The sequence below is a fragment of the Danio aesculapii genome, chromosome 8 (genome assembly GCF_903798145.1).
Source record: "Danio aesculapii chromosome 8, fDanAes4.1, whole genome shotgun sequence".
In the NCBI taxonomy this organism is placed as follows: domain Eukaryota; kingdom Metazoa; phylum Chordata; class Actinopteri; order Cypriniformes; family Danionidae; genus Danio; species Danio aesculapii.
In genome coordinates this window covers 33,001,584-33,022,072 of record NC_079442.1, presented here as the reverse complement: position 1 = coordinate 33,022,072, position 20,489 = coordinate 33,001,584, and the positions used below count along the sequence as shown (strand labels likewise).

The following is a 20,489-nucleotide window of genomic DNA, read 5'->3' as shown; positions in this document are numbered from 1 at the left end:
CTATCTATCTATCTATCTATCTATCTATCTATCTATCTATCTATCTATCTATCTATCTATCTATCTATCTATCTATCTATCTATCTATCTATCTATCTATCTATCTATCTATCTATCTATCTATCTATCTATCTATCTATCTATCTATCTATCTATCTATCTATCTATCTATCTATCTATCTATCTATCTATCTATCTATCTATCTATCTATCTATCTATCTATCTATCTATCTATCTATCTATCTATCTATCTATCTATCTATCTATCTATCTATCTATCTATCTATCTATCTATCTATCTATCTATCTATCTATCTATCTATCTATCTATCTATCGATCGATCGATCGATCGATCGATCGATCGATCGATCGATCGATCGATCGATCGATCGATCGATCGATCGGTCGGTCGGTCGGTCGGTCGGTCGGTCGGTCGGTCGGTCGGTCGGTCGGTCGGTCGGTCGGTCGGTCGGTCGGTCGGTCGGTCTGTCTGTCTGTCTGTCTGTCTGTCTGTCTGTCTGTCTGTCTGTCTGTCTCTCTGTCTGTGTGTCTGTCTGTCTCTCTGTCTGTCTGTCTGTCTGTCTGTCTGTCTGTCTCTCTCTCTGTCTCTCTCTCTGTCTCTCTCTCTGTCTGTGTGTCTGTCTGTCTGTCTGTCTGTCTGTCTCTCTGTCTATCTATCTATTTGTCTGTCTGTCTGTCTGTCTGTCTATCTATCTGTCTAATAATTTTTTACGCACATATTGTGTTATTGGATTAACCATGTATCTGACTCAATTGACTCAATTTGATGCACATAAAATCAGGTGGATGGAAACATCATTTGACAAACTGATTCACTTTCAATGTAGTTGGTTTGAGGAGGTGCACAAAATCTGGCAGGATAATATTGATGGTATTTACCATAGTTTCCTGGAAGTCCTTGCTGTCGTTGGTTCCATCCACTTTGTATGTTCCAGACTGGTTCAGGTAGTAGTAGTAATCTGGTGTCATGATTCCCAAGCCTTCCTTTTGCTGGGGTGTGCATCCATCTATTAGCTAAAGAAAAGACAGGTTGTTTATTCGGTATCATTTTATATGTAACCCAGCTGTATTACTGAAATATTGTATGAGATCAGCATTAATATATCTTCATTTAAAATATGTACTATACTTATTTGAAACTATTCTGCCTTTGTGAAGATTATTTAACATTTTAATGGTAACTATTTGTTTTTTGTTATTTGTTATTTTTTAATATCCTATTTCTTTTTGTTTTTGTTTTTTATACCCTGTTTGACCAAAACGTTATAAGAAAATGAGGATCATTATTATTACCCTTTTAGCCTTTCTAACCCCTTTCCAATAAATCATTAATTAAACAAACAAACAAACAAAAATATAATTAAAACAAACATAATGTGAATATTTAAAAATGTACCATTTAAGACCATGAATGTCTAGGATTTGCTCAAATATAATTTAAAGAGAAAAATAAACAAAATAAAAATAAAAATATAACTATATGAAATAATTATTAAAGCAATAATAAATATTTAAATGATTTCTGATGGATTCCATTGTTTCTCTCCTATTGTTTTTATGGTAATTTTTAATTTCCCTTTTCTGTTTTGTTGTTTAAAACAGTGTTAAAACTCTACAGAACATTATTTTAAGTAGTTAGGGTTTTTCTCAGTGGCTTTGGTGCATTTCTCACAAGACTATTTACATTTGCACAACAGTTAATGCATTTCTCAAAACAATTAGTACAAACTGCAAAACCTTGTTGATAACCAGCAAAAGTGTGTCACTTGCTCAAAATGGATAGCATAAGAATTCATGTCAATGAAAGTGTCAGTGTCATCAAGATGAAAAGTCCTGACACCATTGTTTATGAACAAGATATTCAAATGGCTTTGTCATGTTTTCATTATGACAGTACATTTTTTCCAATGCAACAAAAGTCAGATTTTGGTGACACTTCCTGAAAATACTCAAGACAGCACTATATACTATTTGCACAGCCATTTGAAAACTACAGTAAACTTTGACCACTGCATTTAGTGAGGTATCTGAGTACAAGACACTGAATATGTATGTTTCACATTTTTACTGCATTTGCTCTTTGCAATTCTAATTTATTCACAGCATTGTGCAGAAGAATAAACACACCCTTATTTACAACAAACATAAACTTTCTTTGTGTAGAGCTGTGCACAACTGTAAACAATACTGCAGTACATATTGAAACTGAACCTACAACATACACAGGTCTGTCAATCATTCGTGAAATTGTTCAATTTAGAAGACATTTTCAGAAAAAAAAGATTTACAATTTTGTATAAAATTAGCTAGACAGATTTTGACAACTAGTTCAACATTTTTGTATGTCATGACTCAAGTAACGAAATGAGGATTTTTAGTTTTATATGGAATGACTATTCAGCATTCACAAGTTTAGTTAATTTTGACTGACATGACATAAGCAAATGATAATGTTATAAAACAGCAGAGAGTTGTATGAAAGCAATTGATGCATGTCCAAAAGCATTTGCAATTTGTTGGAAAAAATGAGAAACTGCTACTATGATGTGCACAAATGACTAATTGTTTTGAGAAATGCATTTAATGTTGTGCAAATGTAAATAGTGTTGTGAGAAATGCACCGAAGCCACTGAGAAAAACTGTAAGATGCAGTCTAAGAAAAAAGGATTTCAGTAATTAAAAAAAGAGAAAAATGACAAATGTTCTGTTTCCTACCTGGTAGAAGATGTGAAAGTTCCTTTCATTTTCATTTTGACTCACGACCCTTGATTTTTCCAGCAGAAAGTTGGAGATCTTCCCTCCGTCTGGCTCTCCTCCTCGACTGAACTGGATCTCAAAGTACTTGCCCTGTCAATCAAGCTAGCGTTACTCACAGTAATGCAACACAGGTTGGTGTGCTGTAAATAAAGTCTGCTCTGAATAAAAATAAACGCACAAAGCGACTTGAATTGTTGTTGCGGACTGTCTTCGCATTGCCAAATGCTTCTAGCAGAGGGTTTGACTGCAGGATAATATCTTTGACATGCTGAAAAAAAACACACATACAGGATAGGTTTTAGACTTGCTTATTAAACATCACAAAAAACTTTTCTTCAGCAGAACGTTAAAAATTATTTTTAGAGAAATCTGTGGTGCTTCATGATTAATATAATGCAAGATACTGGGTTAACATTCACTACCTGACAAAAGTCTTGTCTCCTATCCAAGTTTTAAGAACAACAAATAATAACTTGACTTCTTGTTGATCAATTGGTATCAGGAGTGGCTTATATGAAAGGCAAAGGCCTCTAGATTACACTTATTTTACCAAAATAAAATATGATCATGCCTTGATTTTTAATTATATAATTAGGACAGTAAGGTCTGACTTTGCTTAGACAGAAGTCTTGTCACTAACCAAAATAATGTACAGTATAGAATATAAAGTCATGGTGCAGTGGAAAAAGAATTAATATTGTGTTTGACTTCTCTGAGCTTGGAGGACTGCATCCATTCATCTCTGCAATGTCTCAAAAACATATTAATAAAGTCATCTGGAATGGCAAAGAAAGTGTTCTTGCAGGAATCCCAGAGCTCATCAAGATTCTTTGGATTCATCTTCAATGCCTCCTTCATCTTACCCCAGACATGCTCAATAATGTTTATGCCAGGTGACTGGGCTGGCCAATCCTGGAGCACCTTGACCTTCTTTGCTTTCAGGAACTTTGATGTGGAGGCTGAAGTATGAAAAGGAGCGCTATACTGCTGAAGAATTTGCCATCTCCTGTGGTTTGTAATGTAATGAGCAGCACAAATGTCTTGATACCTCAGGCTGTTGATGTTGCCATCCACTCTGCAGATATTTCACACGTCCCCATACTGAATGTAACCTCAAGCTATGATTTTTTCTTCACCAATCTTGACTGATTTCTGTGAGAATCTTGGGTGGGTCCATGTGGGTTCCAGTAGGTCTTCTGCAGTATTTGTGATGATTGGAAAGCAGTTCAACAGATGATTCATCAGAAAAATCTACCTTCTGCCACTTTTCCACTTTTCCAAGTATTGACTTGCATTTCACAATTAATCAAGGACCAGTTTCAGCTAAAATCGTCTTTAATATTCCAGTGAAAAAAAGGTCGCCTACATCTTTTATTTCATGAGGTTGAGTAAGTAAAGATATTTTAAACACAGTCGTCACCTGTACTTTAGATCCTCCCCCGGATACTTTCGAGATGTAGCCCATGATGTATTTAGCAGCAACAGTTTTTCCTGCTCCACTCTCTCCGCTAAACGCAAACACACAGAGGAGAACATAGCACATGTCACTGATTCTACTCACTGCTGTTTGAATTCACATTCTTTCTCACACACAAATACACACACAGACGAGTATGGTTTGAAAAGGCACTATCACAGGAAACTGTGGCTAGCAGCTTAAAACCCCTTTTAATTCTTTAAACGCTGCTTCACAGAAATGACAGCACTGGTAAATTAGACACAATGGCTCATCCACATATGGCCACCCACATCCTCATTGGACAAAACCTAAAAGATGAAAATACGAAGAAAAGAGGATCGATCTTGTGAAATTAAAGGAAAAGTTCTGACAAAATATTAAACTGACTCAATTGAAATACTTGCTCAACCTACAGTGGTTCCAAACCTTTATAATTAGCTTTTTCTGTTGAACGCAGAAGTGAGCTGAAAACCTGTAACCATTGACTTCCATATTAGGAAGAATAAATACTATGGAAATCATTGGTTATAGTTTTTCCAGCTTACTTCAAAATATCTTCTTTTTTCATTAAACAGAAAGGATTGAAATATGTAATAAGTGACTAAATGATGACAGAATTTTCATTTTTGTGTGAACTATCCCTTTAAGAGGCTTCTATATGTCAATAAAACACATGCTTTGGTGCCTTTAATATGCTCAAATTATTTATTCATATTACTCTGACCTAATGAGAAAGAATCATTTCAGTTATTTGATATTTCTTTGGTTAGGTCTAAAACGTTAGTTCTTTGCAATGAGGAACCTTTAAAAAAACTTGTGTTCGACTAGGCGGGAAGGTGGCAAAGTAGCCGCTTTAAGATTCAGAAAGCAATGAAGAAACAACATTTGCAAGCTCTTCTTCGTGTGTAAATCAGGAAGGAAACCATTCTAAGAATGGTGACCACTGCTGCTGCGAAGCCTTTTGTGGTTTTGACAAAATGGAGGAAGGAACTGCCAACAGTGAGAACAGGACTGAAGAGGGTGATTATCAGATAAATAATCAAATACATGTTCTCCGCATAATGCATCTTGATGATGATGGAGAAATCATCTAGATGTTAAATGTCGTAAGGTCTGTGAAATAAAAATGCATACAAAAAAAAGTCTGAAAAAGGGAAGGTAAAAGTTGATCTCTGGCAGATTTATTTTGGAACGTTCATAGGTAACCTGGAAGTGTGGCTTTCATGTGAATGTGGGTTTGGGTTTCGAATGTGCCACATAACAGGAAGAGGAAGAGCACCAAATCCGTGTTTGGCGCAAATCACACGAGCATCACAAACCTGATAATGACACACTGATTTTCACTGTCAATCATCATGTTCCTGTACATATTGTCTGTCAGAGCGTAAATGTGTGGTGGATTTTCATATTGGGCCTGAAGGGAAGAGAGAGAGAAAGAGAGAGGGAAATTGTTAGGGCTGATATGCTGAAGTAAAATGCATGATAAATATGCTAATTGATTGGCAGGTGTTCAGTGTATTTGACTCACAGCTCCCTGGTAGAGTTCAATCTCCCGGTCAGTGAAGTATGGCATCTGTTTGAAGGGATTCACCGATATCAACACAGCCCCTATATAAGTCTTCAATGTCCACAGTTAAGGATACATAAACAATCTACATCATTTTAATTCAATTTAATTCAATGTTAATTTCATTTCAAATCATGTCACATTACTGAAATTGTGAGGTATTTAAAATAAATAAAAATGTTGAGGTTTATATATACATTAGAGACAGACAGACACAATAGACAGACAGACAGACAGACAGACAGACAGACAGACAGACAGACAGACAGATAGATAGATAGATAGATAGATAGATAGATAGATAGATAGATAGATAGATAGATAGATAGATAGATAGATAGATAGATAGATAGATAGATAGATAGATAGATAGATAGATAGATAGATAGATAGATAGAGTCACACAGACAGACAGACAGACAGACAGACAGACAGACAGACAGACAGACAGACAGACAGACAGACAGACAGACAGACAGATAGATAGATAGATAGATAGATAGATAGATAGATAGATAGATAGATAGATAGATAGATAGATAGATAGATAGATAGATAGATAGATAGATAGACAGTCACACAAACAGACAGACAGACAGACAGACAGACAGACAGACAGACAGATAGATAGATAGATAGATAGATAGATAGATAGATAGATAGATAGACAGACAGACAGACAGACAGACAGACAGACAGACAGACAGACAGACAGACAGACAGACAAACAGATAGACAGACATATAGTTAGATAGATAGATAGATAGATAGATAGATAGACAGACAGACAGACAGACAGACAGACAGACAGACAGACAGACAGACAAACAGATAGACAGACATATAGTTAGATAGATAGATAGATAGATAGATAGATAGATAGATAGATAGACAGACAGACAGACAGACAGACAGACAGACAGACAGACAGACAGACAGACAGACAGACAGACAGACAGACAGACAGACACATGTTGTCCGAAAACAAATAGATTAAGTAACTTAATTATTTTTCAAAATTTATGTGGATTGAACATAAAAGAATTAAGCTGTCCCCAACAAACCTTCAGAATATTGCTGTTTCAACTAATTTTAAATAAGTTGTTTAAACGAGCAGCAAAAGTCCTATTTTGAGTGTAGATAGAGAGGTTTAAGTTTGTCCTTAAAACAAACAAGCAAAAGAAATAAATCAGCCAATGAGGCCAGAAAAATAATCCTATTTAAAAGGATTTTTTGCTTTGTTAGAAGACAGCTCTCTTGTTTTAACCATAAACCCAGCTTTAGATATTTGTTCAGAAAACATTAATTATTATCTGTCATTTCGCTTCTTATGTAAATATATTTTGACAATGATGCTTTCATTTTCATACTGGAAAACAATAAAAAAAACTGTAAGACTTACATTTTGCAGTATACTAATTTCATGAATATAACTGGAGTGTACATTAATTAATTATATACAATTTCCTTATTATTGTAATTAAAATCCATTACTGACATTTGTACTGTTCAAAATATGAACAAATACGAACAAATATGAGCTGCTGATGTGTTGTATTCCTTTTCTATGCGAAACGGATGTTGAAACCCACTGAAACAGAATTTCCTTAAAAGGTATGATGAAGTACACTCAGAACATACATATTGTGCTGTTTGTTCTAACTACTTATTTAAAGAGAGCTGAAACAACACAATTCTTGAGGTTTGTGGGGGGGGGGGGGGGCTTAATGTTTTATGTTCAATCAACTTATAAAATTGTAAAAATATTAGGTTAACTTAATCAATTTGCACTGGGACGGCATGATTGTGTGGAACGCAGTTTTTTTTACAGTGTACTACTACTACTACTACAGCACAGCACATGTGCTGCTGATGATATGACAATAAAAGTGATTTGACTACTACTACTACTTCTACTAAAATTCACAGATAGCATGTAAATCAGCATTTTCCATTAAAATGCTGGACTGAAAAAAAAAAACTTAATGTAACAACAAACAAGCGCAAACTAAGTGTCATAAAAAATCAGGAAGTGAGCATGTGCAGATCTGTTGAGACACACACACAAACAAAAGAGGAAGATAAAACTTCTGATCGACCTTCTGTGAATGACCACACGGTACAAGTCTTCAAAAAAGCAACAACAATAGCAACACCACCCCCACAAACCGTGGTCAGATATGAGGCATGCTTGACTGCTCAGAGATTAAGGATACGAAGATGTAGTCGTCCAAGAATCTCTTTTTAAGGTTTTCCACAATGGCATCTTCAGTAATCTTAGAGAGAAGCACCATGTCGTCAACACCGCTCTGCTTGACATTCTGACTCTGCCAGTGATATTTACTGCCCTGAAGGAGCCAAGACAGAAAGATAAAGTTAGAACTGCATTATCCATTTGTTGACGATATGGAAATGAAGTGAAATTTAATCAACTAAATTCATGACAAAGATTTGAACTTTAACACTTTTAAGACTTTTAAATACTTTTTAAGACCATTACGATTGAAATGTCAGACTTATAGAGGGCAAACTGCTAAGGGCTCTATTTTAATGATCTAGACGCAAAGTCTAAAGTGCATGGCGCAAAAGCATTAAGGGCATGTCCGAATCCACTATTGTTACTTTATGGACTGAAAAATATGCTTTGAGCCGCATGGTCTAATAGGGTTGTGCTTATTATCTTAATGAGTTATGGGTGTGTTTTGAGTATAACATTAAACCAATCAAAGTTTCATCCCCCATTTCTTTTAAGAGTCAGTTGCATCACGTCTTTATGCATTTTTACATCGCAGACTTTGTAAGGGGAAAGACTGAATGCTTCACTAGCAATAAAACAGTTAAACAGACCATCTGCAGCACGAGGATAAAGAACAAGCCTCCTCCAATCAGCCTGTTTACTTTATTTATTTATTTTTTTACATTAAAACAGGTTACAGAACTAAACAGTCAGTGACAGCAGCAGTTATTAAAATAATACAATAAAAAAATACTAATAATAATATTAATAATATTAATAGGAAGAAGTAACTATACCAGTAAATACAAAACAAATTACAAAAAGACACATACATAATTTTTAAATTTCAAAGGATACAGCTGGGAATACTATGTCCTGTTGCCATGTTCAGATACATAGTAACAGGTGCCCATCTTCGTTTAAAAATATCCAATTTCAATTGAAGTTGAGCAGTCAAAGTTTTTCTATCCACTTGAAGTTTTTCTACCCACTGTGCTATTATTGGAGGGTGTGGCCTCATCCAATTTATTGTTATAGTCTTTCTTGCACTCAGTAAAAGTATATGTGGTAAATATATCTGGTTTTAATTATATACATCCTGGGGTATCCGTTCAAGCAAGAAAACTGGGGAGTAGAAGGTAGATCTAACTGCATAATTTTCATTATCTCAATCTTTGCACCTTGCCAAAACCATTCGGCCTCTTTACTTTCTCTTTACTTTACTTTTACTCTTTACTTTACTCCTTTACTTTCGTGGATAAGGAAACAATGTTTTATGCACACCACTGAAGACATTATTTGTAAAGCGCAAAGATTTGTTTCAAAACTATTTCTAAATTCATTTCTAATTTCCAGCAAACGAATAAATGAACAATAATAACGAAGTGTGGTCAAAAAATAGTTTTAACCAAGTTATATCCAAACACACGTCCTATTCTAATGCCCCATATGGTGAAGCAACTGTCTCCAAAACCCGACAGGTGAACAAATCTAAACTTGTTTTTATTAAACCAATATAAATATGCATATAATAAATAACACTAAAAATAACAACGTTATACAAAAGTAAATTGTCATGAATAAACTGAAAAAATCCCCCTGACATGAAGAAGGCATGGAGCCAGTGTTTTTTTATAATTATGTAAATAATATTTAATTATAAAATAATAGCTTTTTTTACATTTTAAAGAGCCCCTATTATGAGTTTTTGAGAATGACCTCCCATGTAGTGTGTAACACAGCTCTAAGTGAAGTGAAATGTCCAGCTAAGGCTTAAATCTGAAAGTGGACAGTGTTTAAAACTATTGATTCATTTATAAAAGAGTCGACTCCCAGTTTTTCAAATGAATTGTCTTGATAAAGAGTTTTTAGCCGTTTCGGCGTGACATGGATACTAAACTTAAGCCTCGCCCAATTGTTGCATGTGCAAAACCGGGAGATTTGAAACCTGCGGCCCCGCCCACTGACACAGAAAAAAAGGCTAGACACACACTGCAGCAGACACCGGTTGAATCGCTGTGCTCAGCTGGTTATTATTGAAAGTCTCAACCCAAAATGAAACTCTGAAGAGTCAGTGGTTGATGTTTAGTTTTGCGATAATCCTTAGCATTATAGCCCCAACCTTGTGCAGTACACGCTTACAACGAAGAATTCATCAGCCGTTTCTTAAAGGAAGGATCAGAAAAGACTACTGATGTCAGAACATGGATCAGTGCATCATGGATCAGTTTCTTCCTCATAATCTTCCATTTCATAAGTGTAAGTACGTGCGATTAAAATTGTTGCCTTCTCGTTTCCTCTAGCTTGAAAATTATGTATTTAATTGTATTTTGTTACTTGTAACCGCTTGTACTGTATCTGGTTAACGCTTTATATTCTCATATCGCGTCTAAAGCCATGTTGAAAAAGCGACGTGTGCCGCTTTGTTTACGGATTTAAATGTGTTTGTGAGCTCGCGTTGCACTGCCGTTTGTGGTTGCTATGGCCATCGTCTGCTGTTCTTACACACTTGCAGCAGTTACGTTTCAAAATAGTTCAGCTCAGGGTCAGGGAGAGGTGTCTGAATAACACTCAGGGCTGGAGCAAGCTGAACTGGCGCTCCAGGCAACCGCCCTCAACCCAAAAGTGAAAAAAGTTAGGACCCACATAGGTGCATGTGCGCATAACTAACGCACTCTGCACTGGACTTTAGACCAGGTTTTAGTTGGTCAATGGCGCAGTCTATTTCAGTCGCAAATGGATTTGCTATTTAAACAACGATGCGGAAAGCGAGAAAATTAGGGTTTCACTGGTCTGAAAATAGCGACTCTCACTCTTGCGCCTGATTGTGTCGGGTGTATGATAGGGCCCTAAAACTTTTTACTTGCCTTATCAAAAAAAGTTTAGGTATTTATTTCTCATGTCACATATTTTAATTATGCGTCAAAACAAGCAACTCCTATTTGCATACATACATATAAGGTCCCCCTGAATTATACAGAATTATTAGCCCCCCTGAATTATGAGCCCCCTGTTTAATTTTTTCCCCAATTTCTGTTTAATGGGAGAGAAGATTTTTTCAACACATTTCTAAACATGATAGTTTTAATAACTCTTTTCTAATAACTGATTTCTTTTATCTTTGCCATGATGACAGTATATAATATTTTACTAGATATTCTTCAAGATACTTCTATACAGCCTAAAGTGACATTTAAAGGCTTAACTAGGTTAATTAGGTTAACTAGGCAGGTTAGAGTAATTAGGCAAGTTATTGAATAACGATGGTTTGTTCTGTAGACTATCGAAAAAATATATAGCTTAAGGGGGCTAATAATATTGTCCCTAAAATGGTTTTTAAAAAATATAAAGCTGCTTTTATTCTAGCCGAAATAAAACAAATAAGACTTTCTCCAGAAGAAAAAATCTGTTAAACAGAATTTAGGAAATATTTAAAAAATAAAGAGAAATTCAAAGGGGGGCTAATAATTCTGACTTCAACTGTTCATATTTGTTTCAATATAACTTTTCGTTAAAAATAATTTTTACAAGCTTTTAATACTATATTTAATTTTAACTAAATGTACAACAATCTGTCCAGGTCCGCACTACATATGGTCTATAAATACACAGAGAACTTACAAATGTTATTGTAAGGAAGACAATTAAAGCGTATTAATGAATAGATTTATAAATGGTGTTTTGCAAAAGGTTTTATTTAGAGACTGGAAGCAGTTACTGCAGACCGAATGGTTGCTCATCTTCACTTTTAGTATGTATCTTCTAGATGAGTACTAGTGCTGATATAGCACAAGCATACAACCAAGTAAACAAGTAAAACCACACGTTAAAGGAACATGTCAGCACCCAGCCTATTCATCACTTTAATGTATTTTTCCTTTTCTCTCTCTCTTTTAAAATATTAATTTATTTTTTATTTTAAATAGACCATGTTGTCAACCTCAACTTTCAGTACTGACCTGTTTATTTGCTTAATGTGTAATAGTTCCTAGGTACACCATATATTTTTGTACAATATGGGTTATAGTGTGGCTTATTATGTTTTTAAAATCAATTTTGTACTGTTTATATGTTTAATTTGTACTGTTATTTTCTCTTTTACTCTTGTTTGTGTAAATGTCATAAAAATCTGATAAATGAATCTTAAAAAAAAAGATTTAGATGGCTTTGTAGTGATCAGAAGGGTAGCTTTAGCTTTGCTCTGTTAAACATAATTTAGAAAAATTTAAAAAAGAAAAAAAATCAAAGGGAGGCTAATAATTCTGACTTCAACTGTATATATATATATATATATATATATATATATATATATATATATATATATATATATATATATATATATATATATATATATAAAATAAAAACTATTAACAAATTAACATTAACGAGTAATGTTAATTAACAAGTTGGTGACAAAATAAGTATGTCTAATTTCCCTTACAACTGCAAATATTGTACAACACTGGCAAAATATAGATGTGCAAACCAGGGGGAGAATTTGTAAATGGGAATGATGTAATAATAACAATATTGTAGTAGACCATATATGGACAATTTTTATGGAAAATTAGACAGAACAAAATAAATAGACCTACCTACACAAGAATGTATGCTAATTTTGAACACAGCCTTTCCTTTTAGTAGCTGAAAAGGTCGACCAATAACATTTTCAAACATCCCATTTACAGCATAATGCTTCTTTTTCAAATGTATTGCTACTATTATCATAAACAGTTTAGCAGCATTGACGTTAAATGACTGTCTAACCAAATTGCAGCTTATTTTAGAACTGGACATTTTCTGATCACTAAGGCAGCATATCATGTGTTTGTGTCAAAATATTTCACACAAAATTGGCTGAAATATCATATTGAATTGAGTAAAACGCTGCCTTCAGAAAACATACATTATACAGACCGAACAGAGACTTAGAGCATCAGTTCCTCTTTAGTCTTCTTCCCTGTTGCTGAAGCATTTACCACCATTTAACCACTGCTTATTGCAGATAGAGAAGAAGAGGAGATAAAAGTTGAACCAAGATGTGCACGTACACAATCTTTACCAAAACAAAAAATTCAATCGCAAAATTGGAAGTGGTAAAGTGTACGCTAGTTAAAGCAGTGCGGAGTGGCTAAAACACTAAACTACACTTTTTAATTTTAAACAAAACAGGTTGTCTTTATGATTGCTTTATTTGTTAAAATAAAATTAATATTATGTGAAATCATAAAAAAATTAAATGTTGTCAAAGTTTTGTCATTTTCATGTGTATGAAACAAACAAAATTCACATGACAATGCAAAATGTAAATGGATAACACTTTATTTTGATGGTCCATTTGAGTATTAGTAAACTGTCTGCTTAATATCTGTTGATACTGTTCCTTCAACATACTATAAGAAACTTTGCAAGAACATGTCAACTTACCCTAACCTCAACCTAACAGTCTGCTTATAATCTAATGAGAATTAGTTGGCATGCAATGTAACAAAAACAAACTCTATTTCTAAGGAAAATGAATGAATGAATAATTAATTTGTTTGTTTTTGCAATAATTTACCGCTAAAATGTCTTTCTAAACCAGTTAATGACAATAAATCACATCCATCAATACTGACATTTATCATTTAACCACAACAAAATCAGAATTTTGTGGAGCTGAATGTGTCTTATGAACTGAACATTACAATTATGAAACTTCATACCTATTTATTGATTATATAACATCACTACTTGCTTTACATTTTTATACACAAACTTAACAACATACTTTACATGCCTATTTGCACATAACAGCTGCACATATAACAATGTATATAGTGATATACCTGTACACTCGTCAATTAGTATATTTGCATTCACTACTTACTTCTATTTTTAAATCTATTTATTATCTGGTTTTTGTCCTGTCTCTGTAATTCTGTTGCACCGTAGAAGCTCTTTCATGAAAACAAATTCCTCGTATCTGTGAACATAACCTGGCAATAAAGCTCTTTCTGATTCTGAATATTGCCTGTTTTTTCTTATAAATCTGCACTCTATAAAGTGCCATAGAAATAAAAATAGACGAGACTTAACTGATGCTGATTCATTCATTCATTTTCTTTTCGACTTAGTCCCTTAATTAATCAGGGGTCGCCACAGCGGAATGAACCGCCAACTTATCCAGCATGTTTTATGCAGCGGATGCCCTTCCAGCCGCAACTCAACACTGGGAAATATTATTTGACTCGTAATTTGAAAAAAATGAAAGTAAATACTCAAATGTAATATGCTTTCTATGCATCCAAAATCACTTTTGAAAATTTAGTTTGAGGCAGACACAAAACAGGACTTATTATCTAGTCCCATAATTAAAACAAATTCTGGTAAAATAGCATAAAAAATAACCTTCACGTGATTATGATCAATATAAATGAAGAAAGCAGATACAATTAAAATTCTTCCCACTGCCATTTCTACTGGTTGACCAACCAAACAAAATGAAAATATAAACTAACAATAAAAATATGCGGCGCGGTGGTGCAGTGGGTAGCGATGTTGCCTCACAGCAAGAAGGTCGCTGGTTCGAGCCTCAGCTGGGTCAGTTGGCATTTCTGTGTGGAGTTTGCATGTTCTCCCCGTGTTCGTGTGGGTTTCCTCTGGGTGCTCCAATTTCCCTGGTCCAAAGTCCAAAGACATGTAATATAGGTGATTTGGGTAAGCTAAATTAGCCGTAATGTATATGTGTGAATGAGTGTGTATGGGGGTTTCCCAGTGATGGGTTGCAACTGGAAGGGCATCCGCTGCGTAAAACATATGCTGGATAAGTTGGTGTGGCGCTGTGGCAACCCCTGATTAATAAAGGGATTAAGTCGAAAGGAAATGGAATGAATGAATGAACAGATAATTACAAACAAAATAAGGCCTTACAAATGAAATGACTTTATATTTCCCAATCCAGAGTTGTAAATTGTTATTTTTTTTAAACCAAACTAGCATAGAAATATCATAATATTTTAACTCATTTAATTTTGTTTGCTAAATTAGGTTTCTCTCAAACCAATGAGTTTATTACTTGGGGTTTTTCATTCAATCATTCATTTTCTTTTCGGTTTAGTCCCTTTATTAATCTGGGGTCACCACAGCGGAATGAACCGCCTACGGTTTTTAAATAATTGTTTATTTATTTTTTGCCTGGTTGGCAGATGTTCATTTCAAAACTCAGTTCACACTGAGCTATATACTGTAGGTGAATATAGTTCACAGTTTATATGAGCTATATGGGTGAATATAAAACAAAGTAGGTCATGTCATTATCATACGCTGGATCTGTCAAGTCTAAAATAACAGCAAAAATAAATATTCATTATATGAACTAGGTGATTGAACTAGGATGGCTGTCTGTGGTTATTAGGACAGGAAGCCACTGACAGTTACCAAGCAACAGACAGCAGATGTAAGGAAGTTAAAGACCAACTGTGTACCTGTGTCATTTTTGCTGAATTACATCCTAATAAAAGGTTAAACGTCACTTTTAGCTCATTATCTTGATCTTAACTCTCAGAATCATTGGAAAAAGAATACTGCGTGTATGTACAGTGCCTATAGAAAATCATCAGTGTTGGGGATAACACATTACAAGTACTGCGAGTCATGTAATAACATTACTTTTCTAAGTAACGAGTAAAGTAATGCGTTACTTTTAAAAATATTCGTAATAATATTTGAGTAAATTTTTTGAAAATGTAATGAGAATTTAATTAATTAGCTTTTTAAGAATTTTCTGAATTAAAATTAAAGTAATCACAATGAATCACGCAGTCATTGAGAGAATGTGTTTATTGTTTTGAATGCATCGAAGAAAAGGAAAAGGGGATTACAGTCTCAATGGACAGTGATTTTACTTAAGACATATAGTACTAAAAATTAGCAAATAGCTTTAAACTTTCGATAATCTGCACGGCATGTACAGCTCTGGGGTCAGGAAGTTCTCAGATAACATTATCCTAAAATATTTTCTTGGGTTGTGTTTTTTCAAAGGTAAACGTAGGTTTTACAGTGCATTGTTAAAGGGTCACGAAACACCAAAAGACATTTTTTGAAATGTTGACAGTCATATATGTATCCCACATTACTAAAAACACTATTAGGACACATATATTTAGCTAACAAGTGAAAATTGGTTGTTTTTGAGCAAATTCATTCTTCCGGTTTGAAAATACATTTTAAAGATATGCCACGGTCATGAGATCCTTGTGTAAATTCCAGCGTGGAGACTGGATGTCTGTACCAGTGGGTACAATGGGATATTTTTGAGCTTTCAGTATTAATTAATGGGAAAGTCTTAGTTTAAACTAATCAGCGACTTCATTAATATGCATGATAGCTTTGAAGCTGTTACAGTGTTCAGACGACAGAAAGAAGCCATGTTGTGTTGTAAACCATAATTATAACAAGTGGAAGAAGCAGAATTGTTTGAAGACATGGGTCATAAGTGTTGCGTTTATAAATATGCAGCACCGAAGGTGTTGTTTCCATTTCCCCGCTATGAGAGCGCAACTGGACTTACGTGTGGATTACAGTGGTCTGCTAACATGCGACAAAAATATGTTTGTAAGGAAAATTTTTTACCCGAGGGCTTTTTGCATCTGGAAATGGTGATATCCGAATTTGCCACTCGTCTCCTTTTAAAAAAAGACACGGTTTCAGTCGGTGTTGATTGTCTTGTCTCTACAGATTTGGTAAGTGTGTGATCAATGTTCTTTGTTTATGTTTATTCAGAGGCAAAGTTAGTTAGTATCATCAGCAGTACTTTTTCAGTTTTTAAAGACATACCTTAGTCAAAATTATTCAGTTACTAAGTTTACAGTATATCACTACAATATTATGGATTGAAAGATCCGCTGTAAATGCTGCTCTCCGAATGTAAACATGTAAACACCTTAATCAAACTATTACCGTTGTGTAGGATTTTCGCCGCATTTTGTGACAGGATAGTCTATACACACACGGCTGTGTTTCTGCTGAGAAATGCGGAGGGTTTTGTTTTTCTCCCATACGGCGTGCGGTATCAAATTCCATTAAAACTACACTCTTCCAGCAGTTCCTCGCATCCGATATCTCGTTTATCATCGGGGCATGAATGAAATGTTCGTGAATGAAAGTGAAAGTGCCAAACTGCAGTAAAAGTTGACAAATTAAGAATGAAACACCCAAAATTATATGAAACTTCAGAAGAAATGTGGATAGCGCTGTGTCAAATTATGTGCAATAACATGTAAAACGGGATCATGAAAGAAACATTCAAAACGCAACTCATGTAAACACCTTAATCATATTGTTGTCTTATTCACATTAAGGCAAATAATTTGATTACTGATGTCTATGTAAATGCAGTATCTGTCTGTCTCCCCTGTGTCTGTGTTGCCGGTGTAAAAACAGCTGTAGTTCACGTAATGAAACTCCCCTTTTTCATGCAAACCCATCCCTCTTTTGCCACTCAACACTCCCACCTAAACAAATCTGGACTCACCCACTTTCCTTTTTTCAAACTAGAGGTGTGAAAACACCCTGCTGAGACGGGGGGTGAGGGAACAGGGGTTTAAGCCTTAGTCAGGTAATAAAAAGTAATGCAAAACTCTAAAGTAATGTAACGCATTACTTACCATAAAAAGTAATTAAGTAACACAACTAGTTACTTTAATGGGGAGTAACTCAATATTGTAATGCATTACTTTCAAAAGTAACTTTCCCCAACACTGAAAATCATCCTACTCTGTGAAAATCTATACCTTTTCTCACATTACACCCTGCTTTTAAAAGACCTTCGGGATCAAGTTGTAGAAAGGCACAGGTTAGGAGAAGAGAACATTTCAAAAGGCTGTAAAAGTTATTTGGAATGTGATTTGATTTCCGGCTGTAAGACAAATTAATTAATTAATTAATTCAAAGGTGTATGATGATTTTCTTTAGGCACTGCACATTTAATATTATCAAAATCATGAAAGGGACTATACAGTATATATTGAAGACTTGTATCTTAATTTTTTCATTTGAATTTTGAAGTGAACTATGATATAAATCTTTGCTTTTGATGTACCGCGCCATTAGGAAACTCTTTCAGATTACTGTTCATTAGCTTGACAATAAAGCTATGTTTGTTACTCATTGTGCTGAAATGACTGTGTAATGGAATGACATCACTTATGTTCCTCATTGCTACATGAACTAGACAATTAAAGTGGAAAATGCCTGAAAATAGCTTAAGCAGAGTGAAAAATAAGCATTTAAATGCCTTCGACATCATGTCTACTCAACATTGAAACTGCAAATATATTGTGAGTCATTCTGAAATTAGTGATTCTGATAGTTATTTTTTTATTAAATAAGGTAAGAGAAATGTAATTCAGTGCACTATACTTGACAATCTTGATAGATATAGTTGAACCTAAAATTTTAAGCTCTCCTTTCAGTTTCTTTTTCTTTTTCAAATATTTTCTAAATGACGTTTAACAGAGCAAGGACATTTTCACAGTATTTCCTATAACATCTTTTCTTTTGGAGAAAGTCTTATTTGTTTTATTCTGGCTAGAATAAAAGCATTTAAACCCTTTTAAAGTCAACATTATAAGCCCCCTTAAGCAATATTTTTTATATCGTCTACAGAACAAACCCCTGTTATACATTGACTTGCCTACATACCCTTAACTTGCCTAATTAAAGTAGTTAAGCCCTTAAAAGTCACTTTAAGCTGAGTACTAGTATATTGAAAAATATCTAGTAAAATATGATGTACTGTCATCATAGCAAAGATAAAATAAATCAGTTATTAGAAATTAGTTAATAAAACTATTATGTTTATAAATGTTTAGAAATGACAATTAAAAATAAATTGGGAAAAAATATACTAATAATTCAGGAGCGTTAATAATTCTGACTTCAACTGTATAAGTGCAGGTTTCACCTGTTGTGCTGTATGACAGAGGATCATCATTTAATTTAGATGTGATTTGTTATTTTATGTTCAAAAAAAGTAATTTGAATCATAAGTCACGTACTTTCAGATGGAGCAGCATTTACAACAGCATTGAATTTAAACAAACAAATTAAATGTAGTAATGTTCAACTTAATTTATTTGTTTGAATTTAATCCAAATAAATTGCTTACAACAACTTATTTGTACAGTAAATTGTCAATCAAATTAATCATTTTTTATTAAAATTTTTTTTAATAATTATTTTTTTCGGGTTTTTCCTCTTTATTGTATAGGACAGTAGAGAGTATTGACAGGAAAGCATGGGGAGCAGAGAGAAGGGAAGGATCAGCACAGAACCACGAGGTGGAATCGAACTCGGGTCTCTCTGAGCACCAGAGTGCCTGTGTCAGCACACTAACCACTATACACTTGCGCCGATCAAATTAATGATTTTTGAATGTTTTTTTTTCAGTGTAGTACACTCACAAACTACAAAATATTGTGTTCAAACCCCAACAATTATGTCATTGAGATTTGTCAAACAGATTTCAGCTGTTTGTTTAGTTTCTCAACAATTATCTACAGCTCTGTGTAAATGCTGCATGTGAAATTACTAAATGCTTTAAAGTCTGAAATAATTCCTTCTGTGAGATGATTCCATAGTCTTACTGATTACTTATACTGAATTAATGACATTAATTAAATCTTGTGCTTATATCGCTTATATTTCTTGAGTTTCTTCTTTATGAGTGTTTTTTCTTTATAAGAGCGTCCTCTGGCCTTTACAAGTAGATTTACTACTGATCAAAGAACTGTACTTCCCTGACAATATGTGCATGATAATCGCAGCTTTGCTCAATCATGTTTGCGATTTCAGTTCGATAAATCAGCCAGCCCTAGATTAAGATTAGAGTCCAATTAGAAGTCAAAAATGTCTGAAAGATTCTTCAAAGGCCTACTTTGGAGCGGCATCACTACTGTTCCTCTTATAGAACTAAAAAAGTGGAAAATGCAATTATCTTCACGTTCTAAAACTGGCATTGTGTGTCATTCAGAAATATCAAGACATTGTATGAGATAACATGACCTAATGAGATGAGGCAAAATAAAACTCTGATATCTTTTAGCATTTGGTGGGATAAGCAGTACACAAACATGTACAAATAACCTTCTTCTGTGAAATACAAAAGGACACGTTTTTATCAGTACATATGTTAATATTCATTGGGTTTAGGTAACTCTGAAAACTGCACTGACACAGTTTCAATTTACTAGAACTATGTCAAGCTACTTTGACACAATCTACTTTGTAAAAGCGCTATAGAAATAAAGATGAATTGAACTGAATTGAATTGGTGTTTTTTTTATCTCATTAGAGAATATTTTATTCGTCAGCTTATTTCAGGATGACATCACTAATGTTCCGCTTAGACAACTAAATGGCAATAACCAAAAAAGGAGAAAATACTTGACTGTGGGAAGCCATATT

The 20,489-nt window shown here is 34.2% G+C and overlaps 1 protein-coding gene across 1 annotated transcript in view; it reads right to left on the bottom strand.

Moving 5' to 3' along the window:
• Positions 1-20,489, bottom strand: part of myo1f (myosin IF) — a 46,256-nt gene that overhangs the window by 24,355 nt on the left and 1,412 nt on the right. The window contains exons 2-8 of the mRNA XM_056463766.1: positions 8,023-8,154; positions 5,768-5,857; positions 5,559-5,653; positions 4,201-4,288; positions 2,959-3,048; positions 2,739-2,870; positions 903-1,037 (exon numbers count right to left, since the gene is read on the bottom strand). Of these exons, the coding sequence (XP_056319741.1) occupies positions 903-1,037; positions 2,739-2,870; positions 2,959-3,048; positions 4,201-4,288; positions 5,559-5,653; positions 5,768-5,857; positions 8,023-8,154 (762 nt within the window). The remainder of the gene's footprint in view (positions 1-902; positions 1,038-2,738; positions 2,871-2,958; positions 3,049-4,200; positions 4,289-5,558; positions 5,654-5,767; positions 5,858-8,022; positions 8,155-20,489) is intronic.